This window comes from Rana temporaria, chromosome 1 (assembly GCF_905171775.1).
Source record: "Rana temporaria chromosome 1, aRanTem1.1, whole genome shotgun sequence".
Classification (NCBI taxonomy): domain Eukaryota; kingdom Metazoa; phylum Chordata; class Amphibia; order Anura; family Ranidae; genus Rana; species Rana temporaria.
In genome coordinates, this window is record NC_053489.1 from 244,245,966 (window position 1) to 244,264,907 (window position 18,942).

An 18,942-nucleotide genomic window follows, 5' to 3' on the forward strand; every position below is an offset into this window, starting at 1 on the left:
GAGAACCATGGATAGAATATGGAGAAGGATGAATACAAAGAAATGACACAATGATGACAATGATCCTGGAGACATCCGGGCACTGCAGATCACTATCAGACATGCCATTATGGGGCTCATGTTTGCAGAGGCTGGTAACAAGACAGATTGTTGCTGCCCATAGCAACCAATGAGCTGTCAGCAGGCATCTGTAACGTGCAGAGGTGAAGGCTGTGATTGGATGCTATGGGCATGTTAGCAGTATCAGTGAGAGCCGTGTGTGTCCTGGGAGTGAGGGGTGACCTGTAGCACACACACATATGATATGAGAGACTCTGTGTTCTCCGGCAGCACAGCTCTCATGTATCCCCTCCTCAGCACACACTGCCAGAGCCGAGCATGTGACGGAAACACACGATTCCATGAAGGAAGGATTTCGGGGCTGAGAACCGCAGTAGTGCTAATTGGAAGCAGAGGGATTGTTGGAGGAGGATAGACACAAAGGAAGGAAGGGAGAGAGTATGGCAGGCGGAGAGGCAGGGGGAGTATGGCGGGGAGGGAGCAGAGTCTATAGGCTCTCACCATGTCTTGTTGCGGTCGGATATGGAGTCACATAGCGATGCGGCTGTCCTGCAGAGCTTTCCTGGTGACAGTGCTGGGCAGAGAATGTCCTCGCAGCATCTCCTCCTCTCCCTCCGCTCACACTGGGGGACCTGTTAGGGGGTTAGCTCTAGTACAGCAGCACCCCCTCCTTCTCTCTCAGCTCTGATTTGTTCCCACTCTCCTGCCTTCTATTCTACCTTACTTCTTCTTCCCAATATCACACTTTTCCCACACTTCCCACTAGTGCTTTCTCCTTCTAGTCACCTTCTGTCTCCCATCTGTCCTCACCTTCTTATATCCCCGTCTCTTATATCTCCATCCTCCTCTTCACACTCACTTTATTCCTTCCACTATTCCATGTCCCTGATCCTCTCCTCCTCACTTTCCTACCCCCTGCATCTCACTAAGTGCAAGTCTTCCTCTAAGTGTCAGATCAGGGAAACATTCCTATTCTCTCAAAGGTGGAAAGAACAATCCTTCCTTTGTTTTCTATGCCTGGGGGTCACATGCATAGACCTATCCTGGATTCACTTTTCTATTCAATGTAGAGAGATGCTCTGTCTGGGTCCTTCTGGATAGTCCACATTGACACTGATAACAGTCCACACTGAGTTATCTCCTGACACTGTTATGTCCGCACAGATACTCAGGAGCCCACCCTTAGCTTATGCAACTCAAAAGTCCACACTGAGCACCTCTTGATCCTGAAATGTCCACACTGAGCTCCTCCTGATCCTGAAATGTCCACACTGAGCTCCTCCTGATCCTAAAATGTCCACACTGAGTTCCTCCTGATAAGTTCACACTTGTAAGTTCACACTGAGTTCCTCCTGATCCTGAAATGTCCACACTGAGCTCCTCCTGATAAGTCCACACTGAGCTCCTCCTGATAAGTCCACACTGAGCTCCTCCTGATCCTGAAATGTCCACACTGAGCTCCTCCTGATCCTGAAATGTCCACACTGAGCTCCTCCTGATAAGACCACACTTGTAAGTTCACACTGAGTTCCTCCTGATCCTGAAATGTCCACACTGAGCTCCTCCTGATAAGTCCACACTGAGCTCCTCCTGATCCTGAAATGTCCACACTGAGCTCCTCCTGATCCTGAAATGTTCACACTGAGTTCCTCCTGATAAGTTCACACTTGTAAGTTCACACTGAGTTCCTCCTGATCCTGAAATGTCCACACTGAGCTCCTCCTGATAAGACCACACTTGTAAGTTCACACTGAGTTCCTCCTGATCCTGAAATGTCCACACTGAGCTCCTCCTGATAAGACCACACTTGTAAGTTCACACTGAGTTCCTCCTGATCCTAAAATGTCCACACTGAGCTCCTCCTGATAAGACCACACTTGTAAGTTCACACTGAGTTCCTCCTGATCCTGAAATGTCCACACTGAGTTCCTCCTGATCCTGAAATGTCCACACTGAGCTCCTCCTGATCCTGAAATGTCCACACTGAGCTCCTGAAAATGTCCACACTGAGTTCCTCCTGATAAGTTCACACTGAGCTCCTCCTGATAAGTTCACACTGAGCTCCTCCTGATAAGACCACACTTGTAAGTTCACACTGAGTTCCTCCTGATAAGTTCACACTGAGCTCCTCCTGATAAGACCACACTTGTAAGTTCACACTGAGTTCCTCCTGATAAGACCACACTTGTAAGTTCACACTGAGTTCCTCCTGATAAGACCACACTTGTAAGTTCACACTGAGTTCCTCCTGATAAGTTCACACTGAGCTCCTCCTGATAAGACCACACTTGTAAGTTCACACTGAGTTCCTCCTGATAAGACCACACTTGTATGTCAAAACTGAGCTTCTCCTGATAAGTTCACACAGAGCTTCTCCTGATAAGTTCACACAGCTTTTCCTGATCCCTATAAGTTCAAACTTGTAAGTCAACACTGAGCTCCTCCTGATAAGTCCAAACTTATAAATCCACTATGAGCTCCTTCTGATAAATCCAAACGTATTCGTCCACACTGAGCGATGTCTAATAATTTCTCCTGATAATTTTACATTTAGCTTCTCCTGATAAATCCACACTTACAAGTCCACACCTAGCTCCTCCTGATAAGTCCACACTAAGTTCCTTCTAATAAGTTCACACTGAGTTTGTCCTGATATGTCAACACTTAGCTCCTCCTGATAAATCTACAATGAGCTTCTCTTGATAAATTCAAACTTGCAAGTCCACACTGAGTTCCTCTTCATAAGTCCAGAATTATAAGTCAATACTGAGTTCTTTCTAATAAGTCCACACTGGTCTCCTCCTGATAAGTCCACACTGAGCTTATAAAAGTGATAAATCCACACTGACTCCCCCTGATAAGTCCACACTGACTCCCTCTGATAAGTCCACACTTACAAGTCCACACTGACTCCTGATAAGTCCACACTGACTCCTGATAAGTCCACACTGACTCCTGATAAGTCCACACTTACAGGTCCACACTGACTCCTGATAAGTCCACACTGACTCCTCCTGATAAGTCCACACTGACTCTTCCTGGTAAGTCCACACTTATAAGTCCACACTGACTCCTGATAAGTCCACACTGACTCCTGATAAGTCCACACTGACTACTGATAAGTCCACACTGACTCCTCCTGATAAGTCCACACTGACTCCTCCTGATAAGTCCACACTGACTCTTCCTGGTATGTCCACACTTATAAGTCCACACTGACTCCTGATAAGTCCACACTGACTCCTGATAAGTCCACACTGACTCCTGATAAGTCCACACTGACTACTGATAAGTCCACACTGACTCCTCCTGATAAGTCCACACTGACTCCTCCTGATAAGTCCACACTGACTCTTCCTGGTAAGTCCACACTTATAAGTCCACACTGACTCCTGATAAGTCCACACTGACTCCTGATAAGTCCACACTGACTACTGATAAGTCCACACTGACTACTGATAAGTCCACACTGACTACTGATAAGTCCACACTGACTCCTCCTGATAAGTCCACACTTATAAGACCACACTGACTCCTCCTGATAAGTCCACACTGACTCCTGATAAGTCCACACTGACTTCTGATAAGTCCACACTGACTCCTGATAAGTCCACACTTACAGGTCCACACTGACTCCTGATAAGTCCACACTGACTCCTGATAAGTCCACACTTACAGGTCCACACTGACTCCTGATAAGTCCACACTGACTCCTCCTGATAAGTCCACACTTACAGGTCCACACTGACTCCTGATAAGTCCACACTGACTCCTCCTGATAAGTCCACACTTACAGGTCCACACTGACTCCTGATAAGTCCACACTGACTCCTCCTGATAAGTCCACACTTACAGGTCCACACTGACTCCTGATAAGTCCACACTGACTCCTGATAAGTCCACACTTACAGGTCCACACTGACTCCTGATAAGTCCACACTGACTCCTCCTGATAAGTCCACACTTACAGGTCCACACTGACTACTGATAAGTCCACACTGACTCCTGATAAGTCCACACTTACAGGTCCACACTGACTCCTGATAAGTCCACACTGACTCCTCCTGATAAGTCCACACTTACAGGTCCACACTGACTCCTGATAAGTCCACACTGACTCCTCCTGATAAGTCCACACTGACTCTTCCTGGTAAGTCCACACTTATAAGTCCACACTGACTCCTGATAAGTCCACACTGACTCCTGATAAGTCCACACTGACTACTGATAAGTCCACACTGACTACTGATAAGTCCACACTGACTCTTCCTGATAAGTCCACACTGACTCCTCCTGATAAGTCCACACTTATAAGACCACACTGACTCCTCCTGATAAGTCCACACTGACTCCTGATAAGTCCACACTGACTTCTGATAAGTCCACACTGACTCCTGATAAGTCCACACTTACAGGTCCACACTGACTCCTGATAAGTCCACACTGACTCCTGATAAGTCCACACTTACAGGTCCACACTGACTCCTGATAAGTCCACACTGACTCCTCCTGATAAGTCCACACTTACAGGTCCACACTGACTCCTGATAAGTCCACACTGACTCCTCCTGATAAGTCCACACTTACAGGTCCACACTGACTCCTGATAAGTCCACACTGACTCCTCCTGATAAGTCCACACTTACAGGTCCACACTGACTCCTGATAAGTCCACACTGACTCCTGATAAGTCCACACTTACAGGTCCACACTGACTCCTGATAAGTCCACACTGACTCCTCCTGATAAGTCCACACTTACAGGTCCACACTGACTCCTGATAAGTCCACACTGACTCCTGATAAGTCCACACTTACAGGTCCACACTGACTCCTGATAAGTCCACACTGACTCCTCCTGATAAGTCCACACTTACAGGTCCACACTGACTCCTGATAAGTCCACACTGACTCCTCCTGATAAGTCCACACTGACTCTTCCTGGTAAGTCCACACTTATAAGTCCACACTGACTCCTGATAAGTCCACACTGACTCCTGATAAGTCCACACTGACTCCTGATAAGTCCACACTGACTACTGATAAGTCCACACTGACTACTGATAAGTCCACACTGACTCTTCCTGATAAGTCCACACTGACTCCTCCTGATAAGTCCACACTTATAAGACCACACTGACTCCTCCTGATAAGTCCACACTGACTCCTGATAAGTCCACACTGACTTCTGATAAGTCCACACTGACTCCTGATAAGTCCACACTTACAGGTCCACACTGACTCCTGATAAGTCCACACTGACTCCTGATAAGTCCACACTTACAGGTCCACACTGACTCCTGATAAGTCCACACTGACTCCTCCTGATAAGTCCACACTTACAGGTCCACACTGACTCCTGATAAGTCCACACTGACTCCTCCTGATAAGTCCACACTTACAGGTCCACACTGACTCCTGATAAGTCCACACTGACTCCTGATAAGTCCACACTTACAGGTCCACACTGACTCCTGATAAGTCCACACTGACTCCTCCTGATAAGTCCACACTTACAGGTCCACACTGACTCCTGATAAGTCCACACTGACTCCTGATAAGTCCACACTTACAGGTCCACACTGACTCCTGATAAGTCCACACTGACTCCTCCTGATAAGTCCACACTTACAGGTCCACACTGACTCCTGATAAGTCCACACTGACTCCTCCTGATAAGTCCACACTGACTCTTCCTGGTAAGTCCACACTTATAAGTCCACACTGACTCCTGATAAGTCCACACTAACTCCTGATAAGTCCACACTTACAGGTCCACACTGACTCCTGATAAGTCCACACTGACTCCTCCTGATAAGTCCACACTTATAAGTCCACACTGACTCCTCCTGATAAGTCCACACTTATAAGTCCACACTGACTCCTCCTGATAAGTCCACACTGGCTCCCCCTGATAAGTCCACACTGACTCCCCCTGATAAGTCCACACTTATAAGTCCACACTGACTCCTCCTGATAAGTCCACACTGACTCCCCCTGATAAGTCCACACTGACTCCTCCTGATAAGTCCACACTGGCTCCCCCTGATAAGTCCACACTGACTCCCCCTGATAAGTCCACACTTATAAGTCCACGCTGACTCTTCCTGATAAGTCCACACTGACAAGTCCACACTTATAAGTCCACACTGACTCTTCCTGATAAATCCACACTTACAAGTCCACACTGACTCCCCCTGATAAGTCCACACTGACTCTTCCTGATAAGTCCACACGTATAAGTCCACACTGAGTTCTTTTTAATAAGTCCACATTGAGCTTCTCATGATAAATCCACACATATAAGTCCACACTGACTCTTCCTGATAAGTCCACACTTGTATGTCCACACTGAGCTCCTGCTGATAAGTTCACACTTATAGGTCCACACTGAGCTCTGATCCTGACAAGTCCACGCTGACACTCCAGACTGCAGAGACAGGCCAGCTGCTGTGTGTAAACTTGGTCAGCCCTGGGCTGCAGCCAGAGTCTCCCACTTGCTTCCTGTACTGATGGCTAAACTGACTGGACCTCCCCTAAGCCGGCTGTGTGATGTGCTGCCTAGCTGAATTACAATGCCTCCACCAAAGCTCATATTGAATTACCAAAATAAAGTCATGCTGCTTTGTCACTTTCACCTTTCTTTAACTTTTCAAGTGTGCATTAAAACATTCCCGGCATGTAGCACTACACAGCAACAGTATCATTTTTCATGCACGCTGTAGCTTTTATCTCAAAAAAGCATTCCTTAAGCTCCAGTCCAGTGAGTTTGCCTAGGCTGAGATGGTGTCACCAGTCTGCTGTAGACATAAGGAAGTTTGTTCCACAGTTACCTCTCCCGCAATGATCAGACTGCACATTTATGGTTAGTCACACAGTATGAGGCTGTAGCAGGGGCTGATCTGTGTTAGACATTTGTGCACACAGACAAAAACTCAACAGGCTCCAGCATTTATTTGATTAAGTCATTTGTAAGCCTACATCTTGAGCCAGGAAGTATATCATAGATGATGCAAGGACAAAGATGTTGCCATTCTTCTGGAGAATAAAGCAAATTGTACAGTATTACGTAAACTGTCAGCACTAAATCAATGAAGTCAGAGTGGAATTCGAACAATTCCATTGGATTCATGGGATCACCATGCCTGCAATGCAATTGGCATTTACAGTAGAAGTCAGCAATGACAGTCTATATACACTAGAATACCAAATGTATTGGGACGCCTTCCGCTACACGCACATGAACTTTAATGGCACCCCAGTCTTAGTCTCTAGGGTTCAATACTGAGTTGGCCCACCCTTTGCAGCTATAACAGCTTCAACTCTTCTGGGAAGGCTCCACAAGGTTTAGGAGTGTCTATGGGAATGTTTGACCATTCTTCCAGAAGCACATGTGTGAGGTCAGGCACTGATGTGGACGAGAAGGCCTGGCTCGCAGTCTCCACTCTAATTCATCCCAAAGGCGTTCTATCGGGTTGAGGTCAGGACTCTGTGCAGGCCACTCGGGTTAAACATGATTCAATTGTTAAAAAGCCCTCAGTTCAGCCTTGCTTTGAAGGGTAGCCTGGTGGCTAAGCAGTTAGGTACCGAAGTCTGTGATTTGAATTCCAGGCAGGATTCCATCTGCATGGAGTTTGCATGGTCTCCCTGTGCTTGTGTGGGTTTGTTCCATGTACTCCAGTTTCCTGCCACACTCCAAAGACATGCTGATATTTTAAATGAATCCTGTCTAAGTTGTCTCTATTACAAAGTGGCCTATTAGATGATTGAAACATCAGATTTGAATGGCAAGTATAATATTGGTGAGAATACAATAAATTGATTATTCACCCTAGGAACAAAAACTAAAAGTCAGCTCTGTAGCTGCTGACTTCTCGGCCCCTTACACACGGGCAGGGGCGGACTAACCATTGAGTCACTCGGGCCCTGCCCAAGGGCCCCATGCCACATATTGCGGGTGGTCACTTGCCACGTCACCTGCCACAATTTGCGGATTGTCACATGCCACGTCACCTGCCACACCTTGTGGATTGTCACACACTGATCCACCCGGCAGCCCGGCCCACCCAGACCGCCCGCCCGCCCACAAACAGCACCACCCAACCCGCCCGCTCTCTACATGCTCTGTCACCCGCCCAGCCAGTCTGCAACAAATTTCTTGGGGGTGGCAATTGCCCCGTTGCCCCCCCCTGGATCCGTCCCTGATGTTAATGGACAGAGGCAGTGATCACTGACTCTATTCATTCAGAAAAGGAAGGAGATGTTAAATGATAGATTTACCAGCTCCTTCCTCAGCTCTCAATCCTGACAGATCCGGGAAAAGGGGAGACCAGAGGAGCACAGAGGGGTACTGGAGGAGCAAGGAGGACATGGCGGGGGTGTCTGGAGTAGCAGGGAGCACATGGCGGGAGTCCGGAGGAGCAGGGAGGACATGGTGGGGGGCCAGAGCAGCAGGGAGGACATGGCGGGGGACTGGAGGAGCAGGTAGGACATGTTGGGGGACTGGAGGAGCAGGGAGGACATGTTGAAGGACTGGAGGAGCAGGGAGGACATGGCTGGGGTGTCTGGAGTAGCATGGAGGATATGGCGGGAGTCCGGAGGAGCAGGGAGGACATGGTTGGGGACCGGAGGAGCAGGGAGGACATGGCGGGGGACCGGAGAAGCAGGGAGGACATGGTGGGGGACTGGAGGAGCAGGGAGGACATGGCAGGGGACCAGAGGACATGGCGGGGGACCAGAGAAGCACGGAATAGGGGACACAGAGAAGGACACAGGGGACAGTCGGGAGTAACCGGTGCAGTGGTGGGGGGAGTTACAAGCACTGATCTCCCTGTATATATTTCAATAAAGCAGCTGAAAGCTGCAGGGGGGGGGGGGAATACATAGCTCATCCCAGAACCCTGCGCCCTGTACATAGCTCATCCCAGAACTCTGCGCTCTGTACATAGCTCACCCCAGAACCCTGTGCTCTGTACATAGCTCACCTCAGAACCCTGCGCCCTGTACATCGCTTATCCCAGAACCCTGCGGTTTGTACATTACTCATCCCAGAACCCTACCCCCTGTACATAGCTCATCCCAGAACTCTGCACTCTGTACATAGCTCATCCCAGAACCATGCACCCTGTACTTATCTCATCCCAGAACCCTGCACCTTGTACATAGCTCATCCCAGAACCCTGCACATTTTACCTATCTCATCCCAGAACCCTGCACCCTGTACATAGCTCATCCCAGGACCCTGCGCTCTGTACATAGCTCATCCCAGGACCCTGCGCTCTGTACATAGCTCATTCCAGAACCCTACCCCTGTACATAGCTAATCCCAGAACTCTGCACTCTGTACATAGCTCATCCCAGAACCCTGCACCTTGTACTTATCTCATCCCAGAACCCTGTACATAGGTAAAATGTGCAGGGTTCTGGGATGAACTATGTACAGGGTTCTGGGATGAGATAAGTACAAGGTGCAGGGTTCTGGGATGAGATAAGTACAGGGTGCAGGGTTCTGGGATGAGCTGCATACAGAGTTCAGGGTTCTGGGATAAGATAAATGCAATGTGCAGGGTAAAGAGATGAGATAGGTAAAATGTGCAGGGTTCTGGGATGAACTATCTCATCTTTTTACCCTGCACATTGCATTTATCTCATCCCAGAACCCTGCACCCTGTACTTATCTCATCCAAGAACCCTGCACCCTGTACTTATCTCATCCCAGAACCCTGCACCCTGTACATAGCTCATCCCAGAACCCTGTACTTATCTCATCCCAGAAACCTGCACCCTGTACATAGCCCATCCCAGAACCCTGCACATTTTACCTATCTCATCCCAGAACCCTACACATTTTACCTATCTCATCTCATTACCCTGCACATTGTATTTATCTCATCCCAGAACCCTGCACCCTGTACTTATCTCATCCCAGCACCCTGTACATAGCTCATCCCAGAACCCTGCGCTCTGTACATAGCTCATCCCAGAACCATGTACTCTGTACATAGCTCATTCCAGAACCCTGCGCTCTGTACATAGCTCATCCCAGAACCCTGCACTCTGTACATAGCTCAGAACCTTGCGCTCTGTACAAGGTCATCCCAGAACCCTGTAAATAGCTCATCCCAGATCCCTGTACCCTGTACTTGGCTCATCCCAGAACCCTGCTCCCTGTACTTAGCTCATGCCAGAACCCTGTACCCTGTACTTAGCTCATCCCAGAACCCTGCACCCTGTACTTATCTCATCCCAGAACCCTGCACCCTGTACATGGCTCATCCCAGAACCCTGCACCCTCTACATAGCTCATTACAGAACCCTACACCCTGTACTTATCTCATCCCAGAACCCTGCACCCTGTACATAGCTCATCCCAGAACCCTGCACCATGTACAGTGGGGATCGAAAGTTTGGGCACCCCAGGTACAAATTTGTATTAATGTGCATAACGAAGCCAAGGGAAGATGGAAAAATCTCCAAAAGGCATCAAATTACAGATTAGACATTCTTATAATATGTCAAAAAAAGTTAGATTTTATTTCCATCATTTACACTTTCAAAATGACAGAAAACAAAAAAATGGCGTCTTCAAAAGTTTGGGCACCCTGCAGAGTTAATATCTTGTACTGCCCCCTTTGGCAAGTATCACAGCTTGTAAACGCTTTTTGTAGCCAGCCAAGAGTCTTTCAATTCTTGTTTGAGGTATCTTTGCCCATTCTTCCTTACAAAAGTCTTCCAGTTCTTTGAGATTTCTGGGCTGTCTGTCACGCACTGCTCTTTTAAGGTCTATTCATAGATTTTCAATTATGTTGAGGTCAGGAGATTGTGAAGGCCATGGCAAAACCTTCAGTTTACGCCTCTTGATGTAATCCCCCGTGGATTTTGAGGTGTGTTTAGGATCATTATCCATTTGTAGAAGCCATCCTCTCTTTAACTTCAGCTTTTTCACAGATGGCATCAAGTTACCATCCAAAATTTGCTGAAATTTTATTGAATTCATTTTTCCTTCTACTCGTAAAATGTTCCCTGTGCCACTGGCTGCAATACAACCCCAAAGCATGATTGATCCACCCCCATGCTTAACAGTTGGACAGAGGTTCTTTTCATTAAATTCTGTGCCCTTTCTTCTCCAAACGTACCTTTGCTCATTCCGGCCAAAAGTTCTATTTTAACCTCATCGGTCCACAGAACTTGTTTCCAAAATGCTTCAGGCTTGTCTATATGTTCATTTGCAAAGTTCAAACGCTGATTTTTGTGGTGAGGACGTAGAAGAGGTTTTCTTCTAAAGACTCTTACATGAAGACCATATTTGTACAAGTATCTCTTTATAGTGGAATAATGTACCACAACTCCAGTGTCTGCCAGATCTTTCTGGAGGGATCGTGCAGTCAAACGAGGGTTTTGAATTGCTTTTCTCACAATTCTGCGAGCTGTTCTGTCTGATATTTTTCTTGGTCTTCCAGATCTTGCTTTAACTTCCACTGTTCCTGATGACTGCCATTTCTTAATTACATTCCGAACAGAGGATATTGACATCTAAAAACGCTTTGCTATCTTCTTATAGCCTTCTCTATTTCACTTTCGGTTTTCTAGACAACTGCTTAGAAGAACCCGTGGTGCTGATTGTTGGGGCAAGGTCAGATGAGTCTGGGCATTTAAAACCTTTGAGATTGACATCACCTGGTCTTCCCAGACGATGATTGAGAACAATCCATGACACTGGCAGGTCTCAGCTTTGCAAAGGGGGCAGTGCATGCTATAAATTCTGCAGGGTGCCCAAACTTTTGCAGATGCCATTTTTTTGTTTTCTGTAAATTTGAAAGTGTGAGCCTAGGTTCACACTGCTGCGAATTCAAAATCGCGGTAAAATGCGCGATTTTACTGCGATTTTGCCGCGATTTCGGCCGCAATTTAATGTAAATCGCGGCCCGAAATCGCAAAAAGTAGTACAGGACCTACTTTTTGAAATCGCAGATGCGGCGTCGCACTGATTAGGACAGTGCCATTGCCGACAATTGCCGCTGATTTGAGATGCGATTTGACATGTCAAATCGCATCTCAAATCGTTCCCAATCGTACCCAGTGTGAACCAGGGCTAAATGATGGAAATAAAATCTAACTTTTTTGACATATTATAAGATATCTCTCTCTCTCTCTCTATATATATATATACAGGGCCGATCCGCCCTATAGGCTCACTATGCAAGCCGCTTAGGGCCCCGCAAAGCTGCGGAGGGCCCCCCAAATTACTAGAGGCCCCGCCTGGTGAGAAGTTTTATATATATATACATAGACTGGAGATATATATATATATATATATATATATATATATATATATATATATATATATATATATAAATTAGTAATATATTTTGTAGGCCTTCATGGGACATGAACATACAAATTAGTTATGTCCCTCAAAGAAGCTTTAAGTTTAATCAGATTTATTTTCATCTTTTGATGCAGAGGAGAATGGCACCAGTAGGGACTCTGATATACGCTGAATAGTAAAAGTGCATGACAGATGAAAAACAGATTGCCTGAAGGCATAATCATTCATTTTCAAATGATCAGATCCCCTATTGTTTGACCAGCTTAATGTCATAGGATACCAGCAGAGATATATCAGACACTTTGACAGGTTTAGACAATATTCAGATTGACTGACTTATATGGGCTACAAGACAGATGTTTGGAAGCTGAAATTGTCACACTGTTACAGCCTGCTGAATGCCCATAATGTACAATGTGTGTGAAAGGCACTTCAAAATATATATATATATTTTTGATAAACAATAATTATCTTGTCTTGTTTATGGGCATTGTATTTATTGTCTTATTACAGCTGCAGTGAATGCAAGGTGCTCTGTGATTGGAGGAGGGGAGGATGAACATCACAACCGCAGTGCCGTATATCAGTGCTCATCAGTGCCTATCAGTGCAGCCTTGTCAATGCCTTCTCATCAGTGCCCATCAGTACAGGTTATCAGTGCCCATCAGTGCTACCTCATCAGTGCACATCCGTGCAGCCTCATCAGTGCAGGAGATCAGTGCCGCCTGATCAGTGAACATCCGTGCAGCCTCATCAGTGCCCACCAGTGCAGGTTATCAGTGCCCATCTGTGCCACCTGATTAGTGCACATCTGTGCAGCCTTATCAGTGCTCATAAGGCAGGTTATCAGTGCACATCATTGCAGTCTCATCAGTGCCCATCAGTGAAGAAGAAAAAATACTTATTTGCAAAACTTTATTACAGAAGCCAAGAAAAACGTTTTTTTTCTCAAAAAATTTGGTCTTTTTTTTTTGTTTATTTAGCAAAAAATAAAAACCAGAGTGGTGGTTAAATACCATGTCAGACCTCTATTCAGAGGGCTCATTCACACTATCTGCAGTGACTGGAATTTTTATGTTCAAAATAAGTGCCAGTCACTGCAAGGGCACATAGAAAATAATTGTTTTCTATGTGCCCCATACATAGCCATTGTGTGGATAGTGCTGGAAATATCATGGGGCAAAAGAGGCAATTACCCCAGTCCCCCCTGTTAGAAGAGGCCCCCAACTTATTTAAAAAAAAATGAAATTTTCCCTCGAGACTGCAGTAGTGAGTTTGCTGAGGAAATATTCCAGTTTGCAGCCTTTGCCAAGCTCCCTTGTAATTAGTGTAAGGGGAAAAATGTATATTCTATGGGAAGCTTCCCAGCTGATTGCAGGCTGAGAAGCTGATTTGCCCGTGTTTAGGGTGTGGTCGGGGCGCACGCAATGCACCCACAAACACCCCCACTCTACTGTGATTTGTCAGTTTGGCATAGTAACTGGCTAGGATTGGCGTGGCGGGGACCGGAGGAGAGGACAGTGGGCAGTACTTTTTGTCGTCACTGTGGGGGTGGAGTTGACTGGGACCAGAGGAGAGGACAGTGGGCGGTGCTATTTCATCACTTCCCGGCAACAGTGGGGGTGGAGTGTGCGCGCGGTGGAGTCAGAGAGGAGCGGCGCTGTTTTGTCACATATGGCGACCCATCATATTTGGCTACCCGCTGGAGTGCGCATGCGCGACGCCGCCATATGCGTTCCAACATTTTTACGACAAAACAGAGAAATAGAGAGTATTAGATATGAAGCACGTCCAACAGTTTGTTCACAGTGAGCACAGAGAGCTAATTTTCTTCCTCTGCCTATTTGGGGGGGGGGGGGTGCCTTTCCTCCAATCAGCTGTCACACAGTGTATGCCCAGGCTGCCCTCCCTTTGCTGAAGGAGAAAATACAATTTCTAACACATGTGTACTTTCTAAAGAATACAGAAAGCTGAACATAGCAGGTATGCATGTAAAACTAAAGTGTAGGGAGATTTATTTCATCTTTGTGTATCATCTGAGGCTGTTCACTTCACCGGGTAAAGGGGAGGTTTTACATCCACTTTAAAGATTTTTGCAGATGCTGAAAGAAAGACCTTTGTGTAAATATTGTAGTGTGATGCATAACTGATGAATGACATGCCAGTTCCAGTTATCTGTTTAATGTGTATTATTACAGCCAATAAACTTGAGAAAACAAAATCAGGCATGTGTCTTCTTTGGAACCTAACTTATTATTATTATTATTATTTTTTTAAACAAATGTAGGCAGATTCAGAAAGACTTAGGCATAAGTCTGAATCTGCGCCGACGCAAATTTAAGCGTATCTTAAACCAGATACGCTTAAATTAGGCTAAGATACGAGCGGCGTAAGTGTCTGACACTGTCGTATCTTAAAGTGTAATTTTTAGGCTGGCCGCTAGGTGGCGCTTCCATTGCGTTCGGCGTAGAATATGTAAATGACTAGATACGCCGATTCACGAACGTATGCCCGGCCGACGCAGTACAGATACACCGTTTACGTAAGGCATTTTCAGGCGTATAGTTATTCCATCAAATAGCTGGACTAGTAACGTTAAGTATGACCGTCGTTCCCGCGTCAAAATTTTTAAATTTTACGTCGTTTGCGTAAGTCGTCCGTGAATAGGGCTGGACGTAATTTACGTCCACGTCGAAACCAATACGTCCGTGCGGTGTACTTAGCCACAATGCACACTGGGATATGTACACGGACGTCAATCACGTCAGGTCACACTTCATATACATAAAACACGCCCCCCACATCCTCATTTGAATTAGGCGCGCTTACGCCGGCCCCATTTACGCTACGCCGCCGTAACTTAGCAGGCAAGTACTTTGTGAATACAGTACTTGCCTTGCTAACTTACGGCGGCGTAGTGTAAATAGGATACGCTACGCCGCCGCAAGGATGCACCCGCATACCTGAATCCAGCTAATGCAGTTTATCATGTATGTCATGTGTTATAAGTGTCAAAGATTCACCAAAGCACAGAAAAAACAAATGTGGGTGTGGATAAAAAAATAAAAATCAAAAAATACCCAAGACTAGGATGCTGCAGCATTAATTGCAAGGTCTACCCTTGTATTAAACTATTCTTAGTTTTTTTTTTATGTTGATGAATGTTGTATCTATTACATGAATTGATGAATATGTTATTTGTACAATTGATTGACACAGCACACCAGCACTTTGACATTTCTTATTTTATAAACAAAAACACAAAACAGTTTCTGCACACCCAACTGAGTTAACTACAAAATTGATTGCATCAAAAAGCTATACAAAGGTTGCTAGCACAAAACCAAAAACCCTACAATCCCCATTGCCCACAAAAAACACCCCTTCCTCCTAAGTTATCCCAAATACCTCACCCCCTATGGGACAGACACGCACCACCCTTCGTGATTAAAGGGTCACTAAAGGAAACATTTTTTTTAGCTAAATAGCTTCCTTTACCTTACTGCAGTCCTGGTTTCATGTCCTCATTGTTCGTTTTTGCTTTGATGTTGCTGTAATTCCTCTCTTTTCTGGACACTTCCTGGTTGTCTGTTTCCTGATCACCACAGTACTGGGCGATTTCTCACTGTGGTGACTAATCAAGGAGGTGTGGTTACTGTGTGTCAGCACCAATCCAGTTTCGTTTTACAAAGCATCACTGCCCTCTATTGGCTCACTGCCCTCTATTGGCTCTCTGTACATCAGAGAACCAGGAAACAACAGCAAAAACGAAACTAAACTGCAGGTACATTATATGATTGTTTTTTATCTATTTTTAATCATTTTTAAAAGGAATCAGTTAACTATTATGTCTCTATACCCTGTAAACAGTCATTTCAGCAAAAAAAAAAGATTAATTTAGTAACCCTTTAAGTGAGGGGTGGGGGATGCAGTCCTTGCAGGGAGCTGAGCCCACCCTCTCCAATACAAACACCCTCTTAGAAAACGACTCTAAGCTAACCTACCAGAGATCCCCAAAACCCGTTCCCTAAGACCCCCTTCACACTGAAGCTTTTTTACAGCGTTAAAAATATCGCTATTAAAAAGCTCATAAAACGCTCTCCATGCATCTCAATGGACCCTTTCACACTGAGTCCTGCAAGCAGCATCTTTGGAGCAGCTTTTGGGCGCTGAAAAAAAAAACGCTCCAAAAACGCCCCTCTCCATGGAAATGAATTGAAAGCGCTGTAAAAACGCCTTGCTCTTTCACACTGAGGCACTGCAAAAACACCCTAAAACGTTAGGGTCTCAGTGGTGATTTAGGCCCCTTTCACACTGGGGCGGGTGCCGCGGTGGCGGTATAGTGCCACTAAAAATATACATACCGCTCCTCTCACCGCTCCAAAGATGCTGCTTGCAGGAGATTTTTTTTCTCTCCTGCCAGCGCATCGCCTCAATGTAAAAGCCCTCGGGCGTTCACATTGAGAATGCTGTGCAGGAATTTTTCAGGCGGTATAGCAGCGCTATTTTTAGCGCTGTACCGCCTGAAAAACTCCTCAGTGTGAAAGGGGTCTAAATACCACCAAAAGAAAGCTCTATTTGTGGGAATTTTTTTTTACAAAAATATGGGTACAGTGTTGCATGACCACGCAATTGTCATTTAAAATGCGACAGCAATGAAAGCTGAAAATTGGCCTGGGCAGAAAAGGGGCTAAAAGTGCCCAGTAGGCTAGTGGTTAAACGAGAATTATACAAAAAAAAAAAAAAGATTAGTTAAACCCACAAGTGCTTTTTTTTTTACCACTACTATTGCTTTATTTTGGCTTTGAAATTTACAAATGTAGCAATTTATTTATTTGATGTAAGGTTTAGCACTGGGAAAAATGTTTTAAAAAATAAATAATGCATTTTATATACAACTATTAGGATCAAACCAAAATGAGGGACAAATGAGGAGGAAAGAGGGACAGAGGGACTTTGTTCCATATCAGGGACAGTCCCTCAAAATCAGGGACAGTTGGGAGCTATGCATGCTACAATGCACCACGCTTATGTGAGGCAATATGAATTAAGTGTCACTTTTTTTCACTTCAAATGAAGAAAAAAAAAGTATACAGTATGACGCACCCAAAGGAACATCCCATAGCGACCTCACCACAGCGCACTGCAAGGAAAAATTGACAGCTGCCCACGCGTTAAAACAGAACATTTAGCACGTGGGCTGCATGAATGAGCCCAGAATCTAGACACAACTGATTTCAGTCCTGAAACAGACATCAATTCATATTTAGTTATAGCTATATAGCATATTGCTTCCTCTTTACCAGTGCATACATGATGGTCAGTGGCCATGTAGATTAGTACCCTTGCCTTACAGCCCTGGGTTCTACTGTATATTCCACTCCACTGTGGTCCCGTGGACATTATCTGCATTGTGACTGTATCTTCCCTGTGTAATTGTTGTGTGTGTGTGTGTTCACAGTTGCCAACATTTGAAAAAAAATAGGTGGGTAACCTTGAGTGGGAAAGTGAAAAATGCAGAGTGCTCAGTGTGCTGCCTACTGCACACGTGTGGTCAGAAAGTGGGTGTGGCTAAAAGTGGGCATTGTTTCATGCACATGGCTTGTGATGTTGCACTTTTTTACTGCGCTTAATATTTGGACAAACAACTTTGGGACAACATATAATTAGAAACATCTTTCACAAAATATGCTTTTTTTACTGAAGAAAGTTTCTGTGAGTATGGAGTATAGGACATGGGACAGTGTGCAAGAGAGAAGAAGTGAAAAGGAAGAAGATAAAAGTGAGAAGGACAGAGGGTGTAACATAGGCTGCATGCTCGGAGAAGGGTCTTGTATGGACTAGAGGGGATCCTACACCATTTTCTTTAATATATTTCTATTAATTACCTGGCAGGGGAGACACCATGATCATGAAGGTGGTTCTCCCAGGGCGAGGCACGGCTATTGCACACTCTAGGCCGTGCTGATCGTGGTTGTCTTCCCTGCCGCTTCTCGGCCTTTTGGCTGGGACTGGGTGTGGTATCTGTCCTTATCAGCGGAGCGCTGAAGCACCTCCTACATGGGGAGGGTGGATGCAATCCAATGACGTCATTGCACCTGGAAGGATGGTTTCAGCAGGGACTACGCTGTGCTGCCCGACAGAATACTGGGGGCCGGCCCATGGTTGAGTCTGAGCCATCTGGAAGGGTGCTCCTGGTGAGGATGGGTACTGCGCTTGGTCTTGGTCTTTTTGCCGAGTTCTAGTCCGGCCTTCTGGCTGGCTGGTGTAAGTGCTATCTCTGTCAGCGATCCGGTAGGAGGAGCTGGTAATGCCCTGGGATACGACGGGGTAGGACCATGCAAATCCGCTGGGTTGGCTGGCAGGGGTGGAGGGCTGCACTGGCCGGTCGGGGGGTCGGATATGGAACGAAAAGCCTATGGTGCATGTGCCCCTGGAGTGGCAGTCCAGGGGTATCTGAAGATCACTGTGTGTGAGGGACACATTGATTTAAGATACCACGGTCACTGCACCAGATACACGCTTTTTTTAGCACCTGCCTCCTGGGCTGGGCCT

The 18,942-nt window shown here is 46.0% G+C and overlaps 1 protein-coding gene and 1 pseudogene across 2 annotated transcripts in view; one reads left to right on the top strand and one right to left on the bottom strand.

Annotated features, from left to right (window-relative positions):
- Window positions 1-5,974, bottom strand: part of ARHGEF40 (Rho guanine nucleotide exchange factor 40) — a 132,391-nt gene extending 126,417 nt beyond the window's left edge. The window contains exon 1 of one of the 2 annotated variants that reach the window (XM_040352357.1): window positions 562-5,974. In XM_040352357.1, coding sequence (XP_040208291.1) covers window positions 562-564 — 3 coding nt within the window. In that variant the 5' untranslated portion in view covers window positions 565-5,974. The remainder of the gene's footprint in view (window positions 1-561) is intronic. The other variant, XM_040352346.1, reaches the window with a different exon arrangement.
- Window positions 5,975-18,267: 12,293 nt separating this feature from the next.
- Window positions 18,268-18,420, top strand: LOC120925718 (annotated as a pseudogene).
- Window positions 18,421-18,942: the final 522 nt, after the last annotated feature.